Source organism: Aulonocara sp. 'chitande type north' Nkhata Bay, linkage group LG12, assembly GCF_057382095.1.
Source record: "Aulonocara sp. 'chitande type north' Nkhata Bay isolate Kocher_YH1m ecotype deep benthic linkage group LG12, A_spYH_male_GT1.1, whole genome shotgun sequence".
Lineage (NCBI taxonomy): Eukaryota > Metazoa > Chordata > Actinopteri > Cichliformes > Cichlidae > Aulonocara > Aulonocara sp. 'chitande type north' Nkhata Bay.
Genome location: NC_141355.1, coordinates 14,742,105 through 14,756,072, shown reverse-complemented (window position 1 = coordinate 14,756,072; position 13,968 = coordinate 14,742,105). Strand labels below are relative to the sequence as shown.

The following is a 13,968-nucleotide window of genomic DNA, read 5'->3' as shown; positions in this document are numbered from 1 at the left end:
TTCAAGAACACAACTTTATGCTATCGAGGTTCTAACAGCTCATTACGCCAGACCTCGGAGATCCCTTAATTATTAATGGTAGATTCGACACAGTGCTGGAAACATTGCTTAAAGAATTCGGTCCATATTGACATGACAGCATCACGCAGTCACTGCAGATTTGGCGGCTGTAAATCTCCCTTTCTACCACATCCCAAAGGTGCTCTGTTGGATTGAGATCTGGTGACTGTGGAGGTAATTTAATTACAGGGAGCTCATTATGTTCAATGAACATGATAATTTGAGCTTTGTGACATGGCGTGTTATCCTGCTGGAAGCAGTCATCAGAAGATGGGTACACTGTAGTCGTAAAGGATGAACATGGTCAGCAGCAGAACACTCAGGTAGGCTGTGGTATTTAAACAATGCTCGGTTTGTACTAAGGGCCACAAAGTGCGCCAAGAAACCATTTCACCACCACCACCAGCCTGGACTCTTGATATATAGCAGGATGGATCGAGGATTTCATGTTATTTACACCAAACTCCGACCCTACCATCTGGATGTTGCAGCAGAAATTGAGAACAAACAGTGAGGCAGTGTTTTTTCCAGTATTTTGTTCTTCAGTGTCAGTTCTTTGGCTATCCGATTCAACCGCACCATGTTCAAGGTCACATAAATCATCTTTCTTCCCCATTCTGATGCTCAGTTTGACCTTATGCAGGTCATCTTGGCCATGTCTACATGCCTTAATGCAGCAGTCCCCAACCTTTTTTGAGCCACAGACCGGTTTATGCCCGACAATATTTTCACGGACCGGCCTTTAAGGTGTCGCGGATAAATACAACAAAATAAAACTAGTACCGGTACCGAAAAAAAGAAGATTTATTCATAACACACGTGAAAAGACCCAGGAAAACCGAGTAAACGATCAAAACGATAACAAAATAACGCTGAAAACCGATAAAATCCTGAAAACCATACATTTCACACCTGAGCCTCAACTCTCGCGGCCCGGTACCAAACGACTCACGGACCGGTACCGGTCCGAGGCCCGGGGGTTGGGGACCGCTGCCTTAATGCACTGAGTTGCTGCCATGTGATTGGCAGATTAGACATTTGAGTTAATGAGCTGTTTCAATCTAGTATCACAAATGATTACGGCATTGAATGACGTATGTACAGTGACTGAAACTAGAAGGCTGCCAGTATAATCATGTCCCAGTGTTTCTGTTTACCATCTTAAATGTGACTTTAATACCAGAATCAGAACTACTTTATTAGACTTTTTTGTATTCTTTTGTCACTTAAGTCATTTCTCACTTACAGTACTATATGTGAAGCTTGTCCAGGGCTTTCATTTCTCACATACTGGGCACAAGGGCTGACTTTCAGGCAACACTTTCTCACCTTTTCAAAAGCTGACAGCAGAGTCGCAATATTTTGTGACACTGCAGGATCCCTCTGACTGTCAGTCTTCTACATCAAGCCTCTTAAATGACAACAAGCTGAAGTTCGTGACAAAACAAAGAGGCGAGAGAAAGCGCTGAGGGCTCGCCACAGACTCATATAAACCTCGAAAACTTATGGGGAAAGAAGTATAGCCTCTGTGAATTCTATGTAGAATTATTCAGTAGCTTAGAAGCAATAACAATGAAACAAAATAATTGTATTCTGCATGCATTTATCATTTATCCTTCACAACGTTGTGGAGAAATTTTGGTCCACTCTTCTTTGCAGCGTTGCTTCAGTTCATTGAGGTTTGCAGACGATTGTTTATGCACAGCTCTCTTGTGGTCATACTATAGCATTTTAGTTGGGTCGAGGTCTGAACTTTGCCAGATTTGTTGGTGTGATTGTGATCATTGTCCTGTTGCATGACCTAATTTTGGCCAACTTTAGTATTTGGACAGTTGGCCTCACATACAACACTTTGGTATAAAAATTTGTTCATGGTAAACTTGCTGTCAATTTCCCATGGCTGACAAACCCAATCATCACACCTCTACCACCGTGCTTGACAGATGGTATGAAGTGTTTGCGCTGACATCCTGTGTTAGGTTTTTGCTGAATGTGGTGCTGCTTCAATTTCAGCAAGGCTGGCAAGATTCCCAACACGACTGACTGACATCCAGCCTCCATGAAACCATGACAGAGTCTCTACCATGTTTACCTGATGAAGGCTGTATCTCTCTACTGACCTCCTGTGTACAAATTGATGACAATTTCAATTGAAACCTTTTGGTCATCACTTACTCTTTAGCCATTTTCATCCTTAAGATTAGTTTCCTGACATCCACCTTTCCACTGACACCAGATGAGGCTTCAGTGAACAGTAGATGGATCAAATGAAGGGCCAGATGCATGTATTTGTGGGATTTTGAGATACTGCTCATCTGACGTAGATAGTTTTTTAGACCTGTTACTTCTGCTTTTATACTCCACTTGACCAGTTCCCTCAACTTTTTTAAAGACATACTGCACAGCATACCGAGCTTTGTCAAGTTAGGTGCAAAATACTGTTTTATGTTTGTCAGCCTGTGTTATGTCTGGCATTTAACTGAAGACAAGTCAACAAATTATGTGTTTTTGGGTGTAAGCTGCTAATAATGTTACACAATAATTAACATCCTTCTTATTTTATCAAGAACACTCCCAGCACTCCATCATTCACGTTCATATCAAGGTCAATTGTTTAGTCATATGTAATATAGTTTTATATGGGAAGGAACACTTTTAATCTTTATGCTATCTTCCAGATAAAGCCACTCTTTTTATCTGTGAATCAATAATGTGTCAAAATATAGAAAAAGTAACAGCGATAACAAAACACTAAAGATGTTGTAGTTGTCTTCATTGCTGACCAGCATATCTCTCTCTAACTGAAATGCATCCAACAAAACATGAAGGAGGCAACTGCTGTTTCAGCTTGATAAAAACTGACCCAGAGGCAACACTTTTACACACAGTTTGCAAACCTGTATCGACAGTGAAACGACATTATTATCATTATCATTACTTCCTGAGTTATGACGTTTGATAACGGCCAGAAAAGGATTATTGCAAAACATCATGATGCAACTGTGAAGCAAACCTTAGACCTTCAGGATATGAAATGTCATCATTTCACCATTTCATTCTTTAAGAAGTTTGTGTCATACTTTGTCACACTTCACTTATCAGTTCTTGAGCAATGGCCAAACAAGGCCTTTGTCAAATCATGGTGACCCTTTTACAACCAAACCAAAATTAAAATCAGCTCATCAGTCCAAGGACATTTGTGTGGAATTAGAAGAAATTCCCTCATTCCTGAAATATTGTGTTCAAGAGTATAGCACAGACAAGCTGACAACATAACTCCTCCACACCGTGGCGGTTGCTGGCACGAGGCATAAAAATTGATGGTGTGAGCAGCTCCTCTGAATAGCACAAGCAGAGTTTGGCTGCCAGGAAAACCTGGCAAATATTCCTCATATCACAGGCTACTGCAGGATGCTCCTCATGCTGGACAGTCACAGGACTTGGACTCTTACCAACAGCCATGATTTAGAAGTACTAACAGGTGACACGCAGACAGGAGGAGCAAAAAGTGAGAATGCCTCGCATTGACATTAGGCAGAGCCTGCTGGGCAGCCAACAACCAAAATAAGTGATGTTTTTGTGTAATGCATATGAAAAGTAAGCTTGAGTTTATCCCACGCCTTGTTAAGGAAATACATCCTTTGTGTTCATGAGTTTAAACAGTTGTGAGGGCAGCATAGAAATGCACACATAAAGAAAAACACAACAACTGACTACTATCTATTTTTTTTACTTACGACCGGCCGTCAAGCTGCAGTTAGAACTGGACCACGTAGTTTATTATTGTACACCTGACAGGAGGGCTGTCGAATTCATGGCTGGCATTTTTTCAAATCTTACAGCATGTAAGCTAGTTTTTCTTTTTAGTTTCGTTTAACTGTAACAGCCTTGGCCTTCACGTTGTTACCAGTGTGTGACAAATAAGTCAGAAAGTGTTGGAGAACAACGGCAATCATCCCTTCGCAGATCCCTTAAATATATTTCAGATGCTAGCATTGAGCTTCCACTGCAAGCTAGCAGTTCTGTGATTGGCTGTTTATTAACACAAAAAGTAGTCTGATGTTCAGATTACTTTGGGATGATGTTTTCCATCCATTGCAGCCGCTCACGGACACCTGGCTTATCACTTAGATGCTGTTGAGGCAGCCGTCCCTTTTCAGCATTAGCGGTTTGTCGTGCCTCCACACTGCTAAAGGAAGGTCTTTCGTTTTTTTGTAAAGCAAGTGAAAAAGCTAAGTCTGAGGCAGAAAATCCCACACTGTCTTTGTGTATTCACTGAGTCTGATCAAGGGAGTTCTGAGTTTGGCTCGCCGCAACCGCTGGCAGCCCGAATTGCGTCACTGCAGCTCTGATCTCAGTCAAAAGATGTTTTCAGTAAATGTTAGACCATACGGTGTAGATCAAAGATACTCTATTGGTTACAGCAGGAACACTCTGTCCCTTTTCAACGTGACAGCTAGCTAGCACTTGGCAGATTCTCTGTGTTATGAAGCCGCACGGAAATTCTTCAACACAACAAACAGAACAAGACTCACTTTATTTATCATATTTTGGAGCAGCTCTATCTGCAACAGACTGGAAAGAGTTATTTATCTAGGAAATAAAAGCACCCAAGATGAGAGTGATGATACTTAAAGACACTGCTTCGACATGCTAAAACAAGATAAGAGATCGGCCCATAAATGGATCCAGGAGAGAGGCTCGTTTAATCAAATAATGCTGTGATCATGCATACGTCTTTATTAGCAGGAGCAGCAGCAGACAGACGGGCTGAAACAGACAACAGTTACTGATCTGACTGACCTCTTAGAGCGGGCTGATAAGCAACCAGTGCAGAGAGTGGCTGTAAAGCCGCTTCCTTGATGAAAAAGTAAGATATCTGCTTTAGAAGTTCATGCGCTGCATTAGAAGGAGATGTGGAGATGCACTTTAGCTACCAACGCCAGTGGTTTCCAGGGGATGCACAGCCTGCTCATCACTATAATGCAATGAGGATAAAGAATCATGTGTACCGTTTCACAGGTAACCGCCAGTCAAACTAAACAAGCAACTTTTCACTCTGGTACCTTGTTGCAGACATCTGCCTCTATAAACAAAGCATGTTGTCAGATAAGTGATAAAAAACACGGGCAGATGACTTCATAATTAAAAAGAGGCACGCTTTGATGGGATGGATGGCGAGGTGTCTGAGCGCATGTGAGAGTGAAGGAGCAGGGAAATGTGCGCGGTGTTATTATCCTTCCCTCCGCTCTGTCACCTTCCATCAGGAAAACGTTCCACCTCTCCCTCTGTTCCTCTTCTCTCCTCACCTCTGCCTGCTCCCCCCCCTCCCTCTCCACGGCGCTGCTGCTCCTGTTCCTTTCCTGCCAACACGCAAGTGGATTTCACCAAGCTCGGTGCACTGGAGAACCTGAGCACAGGGTCTACCAATAGGCTGAGCATCATTTTGCTGTTGCTATAAACATCCACTCGAAGTTTCATATACATGCACACTCATTTATGTATGATTCATCTCTTGCAAGTCGAAATACACCCAGTATGAGAATGTAGTATGACATCTTCTCACGCAGTGTGTCAGCTTGTGCACCGCTTTCTTCTTCAGGTAACTCTGTCTGCCTTGTTTCTATTTCTACCTGCTTCTTCTTCACATTTCGATACCAAATGTGCATTTTAGAGTCGCTGGACTCTCTGCTTATTTTCTTTCTTCTGACGCAAGTGGGATTTCACAGTCAGAGCTGATGCATACAGTACCTGACCTTTACCACGTACATCGCAGGGATCCTTTTTACAGCTTCCTCCCACAGACCACCAGAACAGTTCCCACACACACTTACTACTTACTAAACGACAATAAAGAAGAAAAAGGAAAAAAAAAGAAAACAACACACAAACGCGCCACCCTCTTTTCTGGTCTACAGCATAACAAGTGCTCGAGCACATTCACAGGTAGCATCCAAACCACAACTACTGCTGTTTGTCAGCTCAACACATAACAGAAGATGAGAGCTTTTGACTTGTGGCACTTTCAACCATAATTAGTCAGAGAGGGCATTTAGCCGAGGGAAATAGGGCAGAGAAGAAGAGGTTCTCACGCTCGTGAAACAAAAACAAACAAAGAGCTGCTCCATCAACACAGCAGCCAACAGCTGCTGATAGAGGTTATCTCTGCAGTCACACATGGGCCAGCTCACAACAGTGACTGCACACACACATGTGGCACGTATGCAGAAATGACCTGCACGCTGCTCTCTGTTGCAGTTCAAATTGATTTATTGTATTTATGTATTTTCTCAACTTTGTGAGAAAATATCAACATCATGACCTATTAAAGCAAGGGTGTCAAACATAAGGCTCGCGGACCCAACAGAGACTTCAATATGGCCCCACTCGACAGCTTTGGAAAATGTGAATGTGGGTATTTTAACTGTATTTCCCCAGGTTTTAAAGCTTTTCTTATTGATGAAGACCTTCCCCCGTGCAACAGATAAACAATTAAATAACAGAAACCTTCTTGTTTTTTTCACTACTATAGAAATATCTGTTTTTACAGCGTTTTTATCATTACATATATAATAATTACAAGCCAAAGCTTCATCTAGTCCATCAACCTCACACTGTTTTCATATTTTTAATAAAAACAATGTATATAATTACAGCAAAGTTCAACAATTACTTACGTCAGATCAGTGATCACAAAACTAACACACAGGACACTTATTATAAACCAGCCTTTATAGCCCCTTTGAATATAAAACAGAACAGAATACAACACACATAAAACCCCTTTTTCTTTTCCTTTCATTCACATACATCAGTCTCTGTGTTTGTGGACCATAAATGGACCCCATATGTATTTGAACTTGCCCTCCCTTAAGTAATTTCTTCTTTTCCAGCGGTACATTGATAGCATTTGTTTTGACAATTGTTTTCTTCTTGTAATTTGCAGACTGAGGTCCATTAGTGTCCTTTCATTCTTACTATATTTATATGTTTCTGAATATAAACCAAGAAGGCAAGACTTGGGATCTGGATAAACTGGTTTCATTTCCCATCACAGTCAGTACATCTTGCAATTTTTTTTTATTTCCATAAAAATCCATAATGCATCCAAACATAAAAACAGAATCTGCTCTTCCAGGTAGCTGCTGACTGACTACCTCGTACCAGACAAACTGAGATAGGGGAGTGGCTTCTCTTAAATATTTATGAACAACATAACAATGTTTACCAGATATTTAACCACTGGATTTTTGTTACGTATTTGTAGCATTATGTTTAAATATAAAGATGTGGAAAAAGGTTCCGATCTTGAGTTTCTCTTCCAGAGAAATTGATCATGATGGACCTCAGCTGTGGAGCCCAAGAATACAAAATAACAATATAACATGTCTTACCTCGTTTACTGAAGGGTAGATGTAACAAAGACAAATAGCCTGAACCTCCCCTATTGCGTATAAATGACACATTTTTTCATCCTCAGAAGAAAATCCACATTTTGTTGTAATGTAATGTAAGTATTGATTCTGTCAGTTGTAAATAACATTAATGATATCTGTTGATTTATTTAACAATGTCTTCCATAAGTGGCACACAGTTAGCATCAACAATATCCTCTAAGCTAGGTACAATCAGAGCTCGGAACTTGCTAACGCTGTATTTTAACTTCATTTTGTTATCATTACATTTGCTGTTACATCACACTTATTTCTTGCTATATAGCATGTTTTGAAACAGTGAGTTTTTTTTAATGCTGCTGTATTTAACATCTGAACAAACATACTAAAAAGTAAAGCTGACCAGACGTGCACAAGTTCAGCCACGGTCATGGTGGTGCACTGTTAGCTAAACCTTAACACTCTTTCAGGTCACAGAAACGCTGGAATCCATATCGCACATTCACAACAATCAGAGTCTAAATTCAGCCGAACAATCTTCAATACAAATCAGATCAATATTAGATTGACGATGTGAATTGAAATATTTACATTTTCATTGTTCTTCGCACTCAGCGGAGAAGAACAGATTTAAGTGACTTTATGGTGTTACAGAATTTTGGATGCATACTTAATAAGTGTGAATGTTTGTTGCTAAATGAGATTGAGGGATAGAGCACAAATGGTGATGATGAGGGTTTCTGGGTTATGTCACCTACATATGATCTTGATACATATAAAAAGGAAAAGTGCTTAAAATCCAAGCAGTGGCTGCAGTGTGAAATTCATCAGACAGGCCACAAGTGTTGGTATATGATGGAAATGCCAGATAAGCCCGTGTATTTTGCTGTGGGGGTGGCTGTAGTGAAAGGGGATCAGTCCACAGCAGTGTTTAGAGGTTTAAATGCCCCTCTGGGGAGGAAAACGGATCGATCCTTCTTGGCCGAGAGTCAATTCTCCCCCTGCCTTCAGCTGGATATCTATTCACACTATGCTTATATGAGCCTCTAAGGCTTCTCTTATACTATATCCATAAAGCATTGCTAGTCGGGATTTCACCACAGACTGGTGTTTTTCACCAGTAACTCTGCTGTTCTTTGCTAGTAACTATACTGAGATGAAATCCATGCCCTGTATGTTTTTGAGTGCCAATTAAATGCAGATGTTCTAAGGCTACTCCCTCCATAACCGGGCCCTGCTTCGTCGTTTGCGGTGGCTGTGTTTTCTTGTCATGGCACTCTGATTAGAGAGAGTCATGGAGATAAAACATAGCTGCTGTCTCATTAGTTTGAGTAACTCGGCCTGGCTACCACCCACAGATCCTCCCAAACCCATGGGAGCAAAGGGCAGCCCTGCACAGCCTGCAGGGACGGGACCCAAACATCATAACAGGCAGAGGGCACCAATCACACAAGCAACAATTACTCACATGCAAAAACAGAAGCATTTATTCAGAAACACACACAGTGGATATCAATTAACCTTTTTTTACAACTCTTAGCAAAAAAGGAAACAGCCTCAGAGGGCAAGCTCACTGGCTCTGCGACAAAACGGGGTTTCCCCACAGGGACACTCCATAAGCCTGCAACAAAGCAAGTGGCTGAGGGTGACCTGCTGAGCTACAGCAAACATCCGATGTGAAACAAATGCATCACACTCAACGTTATAGCAAAACAAGCTCGCCGAGATCCCTCCACTCAAGCGGCGCTACAACAACATCGCAACAGCCTGGAAGCTAGGCCTCATGGGAGTTTGAATCGATGACGACGAAGGACAGAGGTGTGCCCGTGTGGAAGGACAGCAAAAGAGAGCGCAGAGGAGGACAAAGCGGAGGAGGCACCGAGCATCCAGACCTACTGTCCATCAGCCTCTGCCGTGACAGGTTTATCCCAGCCGAGGGGGAAGGTAACACGGTGAACAGCACAGTGAGGAGCGATAAACGTCAGGCCTAGCCCCCGTGTCGTGGTAATGGCTGACAAACGACTCAGTGGTTCATCTCACAGACACATGTGCAGCTCTGTGTTTTATCAAAGGGGGGGACGTCAACGAGAACAGCAGAAAAACAGGCAGCTGCTTGTACTACAACCTACCTGACAGCCATTCACAAATGGAGTTGTCCTCATAGTCAGCACAATCGACAAGAGCATGTTGGAACAGTAGAAAAATACTGATATACCAAGTTTGACTGACTATAAGATACATTATGCTAATATTAATATTTTTCTAGATACCCCAATCTACTTGCTGGTTTCTAAGCACTTTTTTTGTTACTATTTAGTTTAAAAGGGGCAAGCAGACCACAGACCACTGTGACCGCTGCCATATTCCTCTGCATTTATAGCCTGAACTACACCCATCTGTTGAAAGACACTTACACGGTTATTACTTAATGCATTTGCAAATTGGTCTGACCTTTTAGGAATTTGAGCTCTGTTCAATTCTATCTGTATTCCTCAGGGCGCTGCAGCTATTTATTAATGCTGATGAATCACGCACACTGATGACAAGTGACACAGTGCAGACCCGCGGACAGTGAAGTTACCTTCTGTACATCCTGCGAGAGTGTCCCTGCACTTCTCGTGTTACATAACACTTTCAAATACAGCAACTCCAGCCTCTAACTTAAGAGAATGGAAGCTCTTGTCGTCAGACTTTTAAAAAAAAAGGAGTTTCAGAGCATCCTAACAAAGATGTCACAATAAATGGCTAATAGAGTTGTAATCAACCACAGCTGACTGTGAAGAATAATAATTGAGAAAGCTGCGATTTCTCCAAGGCTGCTCTTAACAGATGCCTACAACCTCCTCCCCCCCTTTGCTTCACACACACACTGGAACAAGCATGACGGGAATCCTCACAAAGAGAGAGTGTTGATCGTTGGTGGAGAATTACAAAAAAGCATCTGGGCTTATTTTAAAAGGTAGCAGTCATCTGAGAGAATTACTGCAAGCCAAACAAAGGCTGTGGTGGCTTGGATTTTACTCTAAAGCGACACGTAGTAACAGGAAAGGGGGGGGGGGGGGTCGGCATTTACTGTTAGCGCGTTATGGCCAGAGGCGATCAATCCCTCAGTCGAGATAATGTTGGCCTCATGCTGTCTCACAGAGCTCGCATTAAATGCAAAATTGAGGACAAAGTTTTGGATTGCACGCGCCGTAGTTCAAACATGGCGGGGTATCGATTGTCTAATAACTGTGAAACCAGATTGTTCCATTTTCTGTATGTAGGTGTGAAAACTTACAGAAACTGAAGTCATGTAGCAGCAGGATAAGAAATGACTTCGATCCTAACAACATACTGTAACTCGCTGAATTACAAACTGTTTAACACATGAATAACAAGACAGAGTGAGGTTTACACTGAACTGCATCTCATTTGTCTGATGGATGCACAACTGCTAAATCATGGTGACCTTTGGCAAGGTCATGGCATCCCAACAGCTGCATGAAGGCATTTCTGGCTCAATATGTAACTGCTACACTTTAATTGGCTCTATGCTTCACATTCATCTTGTGGCAGTGCCTCTTGGCTCTACCTGTGGCTCATATACACGAGCCTCAAAGCAATCGGGGCTCTCGTTTACTCTCTTGGAATGACTGTGGAGTTTGTGTACCAAGCGCATTGAAGCTGGTTTGGCCCAGATTGGATAATATGACATCATCTGCTATGAGGACATCCTAAAATACCTGATTATTTATCAGTAAACATGTATACAGTACATTGAGTCCATTGTTATGGTTAAATTTGTGTTATCTGTGCTTTCCTTGGCACCGGCATCTGTGTCATCTGTGCACACTCTTACCTGTGTCTTGTCGAAACTGGTGCATGGACTGCAGGTCGATGATGTAAGGAGAGAGCTGAGCATCCACCTGTCCTAGAACTACACTTCCCCGGGCATCCCCCTTCAGCACGTTTTCTATATGGTGGCAAACTGCTGCGGTGTAGGGCCTCCAGCGTCCATGTTCGTTCAGCCATTCCCAGACCACCACCCTGGCGAGGTTCTGAGGGGGGTACCCCAGCCCATTTACGGGCACCAGCAACCCGGATCCTGGACGAGCCATCTCCTCTGTGGTGTCTGCGCTTCGGCTGCTGGCAACGTCCTGTGCTAGAGCACCACTGCGACCCTGTCAGTCAGCTGACAAAGAGGGGCTTTTTCATCATTGCCAAACGGAAAAAAGCTTGAATCAGCGATTAGCGTGGCAGCCCCCAGTTATCTCATGCTGCTTTCAAGCAAACAGCTCCGCTGGAGTCATCGTCTACAGGTACTTTCTGACTTCTCCGTCTTTGATCATGCAAAAAGCAGCCTGCGTCCTCCTGTGTCTTGTCGCGTTTGAAGTGGCAGATGTTGATGCTGATGATGCTGATGATGTGATTTGCAGCTTTAGCAATCTCAGTCCTCCACAGCCAACCACAGCAGATCTGCAGCAGGTAGACAGGAGATACTCTCTAAACAGAAGACAAGGTGCACAGGCACACTGGCAAACAAAAGCTGTGATTTATCCTCTGAGTAAGCAGTCAGGCATTGTTTTAGAGGACCTGACACAAATCTAACCTGCTCCGTGCTGTAGCACAATAACCGGCCTGTGCCAATTCGTTTTGTTTACTTAAAATGTAGTGAAGAAATTTGTCTGGGGATTTTTGTTGTTGTTGTTTTGTTGGCAACAAAATAATTCTAATCAAGTGAGTGTTTCAGGAGCAGAGCACAAAAGGCCAGATGCTACTATAATTACAGCAGACAGAATATCACTCAGACATTTTTTTAATTATTATTTTTTGCATAAGAAGCTGTTCAGATGCAGTCAGTGCCATAGACTGCCTCTGTTGATTCAATTCTCAGTCTGTCTTAAGCCTCATATTGAATTTTCATTTATGGCATAAAAAACACGCTTGAATTAATAGCGGCGATACAGACCTGTAGGCTGCAGCTGTGGTGCCACACATCTGTCAGGTACAGGCTGCATTTTCACTGGATCCGGACGAAAATCAGATTATCAAAGGTGGAAGAGGAAGAAAGAAAAGAGGGGGGAAAAGCCCGAGGTAAAGCGCACCTTTTCACATCTGTGATTTCTACGTTTCCTTATCGCTAAACACCCCAAATCTTCCCCGAACCCACCTCCAGTAATCCGGTGTTTATTACAGAAAATCGACACGTCGCGGTATTCCCGTGAATCCGCCACGGTCTCCACCAGCTTGTTGGTCCGCTGTGTAAAGTGAACGCATGCCCCAGTTGCACGGTTTTTCAGTGCAGAGCGAAGCCGCCGCTGCGCTGCTGTGCGCGCACCTTTCCCCGTGACGCCAAACAGACAAACATCCACGCAGTACACGCACGATCCCCGCCTAACCCCAAATAATCATCGCAACAACAATAAATGTCCAAGCACACCTGTATGAAGAGCCCATATATATATATTTTTTATAAAATCAGTCAAAGTGTTAATAAAAAGGCGAAAAGATTTATACAACTTCCGGTCCCCAATTTCAAAATAAAACCCTTGCATGGGATAAGACTACAGTGAAGAAAGGGAAGCAGACCAGGTAATGTGGAAACAACAAAGCAATATATTAAGACACTATCGTACAATTGCTTATTAGTTTTTAAATTTATTTATATTTCATAAAACATACAGATCCAGCTCTATCTGGCATAGGGTTATACAAATCATACAAGATTGCACAGAAAGTCCCATGAACTTTTGTTTCAGGGTCAGCCATTAAAGACACGAATCTACAAATAATAAAGAGCAAGCTAGCGGCTAAAATTAATTTTTTTAAAATCGGTGGCTGTCTGGTGGTTGCATTTAATTTTTCACAGTCTGTGGTGGATTGCAACTTGTGCAAGTCATGGCTAAATGGTTGCCCACAGTTTAATGGTGTTTGGTGTTGCACACTCATGGCCGCTTTGGATCTCAAGACAATCTTTCTGCAAATATTCGCAGTCTGACTGGTAATGACTGCAAACACTCTCAGAGATCGATGAAGGTTTGTAAATATTAATTTATAAATGCAAACAGATGTTGCCATCAATCTCAATGAGTCTTTGCACGACTCAACTTACCTCCAGTTGTACTCTTCCTATAGAGCAGGAAGGCTGCTGAGCTCAAATGTAATAGTCTGATGTGAATTTGCTGTCTATGTAGACAGCAAATTTCAACAATTTGTCACAGTTATGAGAAACAGATTGCATGTCATTGACAACTTCACCTCTTTCAATCACACACTGACTCCGTCTTATGGCAACATCAATGGCAGACAAACATTTCTGGCAACAAAGTTTAAGCAAAATTTATGAAAAATCAGCAGAGTTATAGTAAATTGATTTATTTAATTATACATTTCCAGTTTTAATTGCGGATTTTTTTCAATTATTGGTGAAACTAGATAACAATGGTAGAAAAACAAACAAACCCAAAATGACTCAATTACATGTGCAGTCTCTGAGATTGTTACATAACAACAAAAATATACACACAGATAC

General features: G+C 42.2%; 1 protein-coding gene across 4 annotated transcripts in view; it reads right to left on the bottom strand.

Moving 5' to 3' along the window:
* dtx1 (deltex 1, E3 ubiquitin ligase) overlaps window positions 1-12,852 on the bottom strand; it is a 48,114-nt gene extending 35,262 nt beyond the window's left edge. The window contains exons 1-3 of one of the 4 annotated variants that reach the window (XM_086313709.1): window positions 12,607-12,852; window positions 12,406-12,459; window positions 11,296-11,912 (exon numbers count right to left, since the gene is read on the bottom strand). In XM_086313709.1, the coding sequence (XP_086169835.1) occupies window positions 11,296-11,554 (259 nt within the window). In that variant the 5' untranslated portion in view covers window positions 11,555-11,912; window positions 12,406-12,459; window positions 12,607-12,852. Of the gene's footprint in view, window positions 1-11,295; window positions 11,913-12,405 lie in introns of all 4 variants that reach the window. The other 3 variants (XM_086313708.1, XM_086313710.1, XM_086313711.1) reach the window with 3 other exon arrangements.
* Window positions 12,853-13,968: the final 1,116 nt, after the last annotated feature.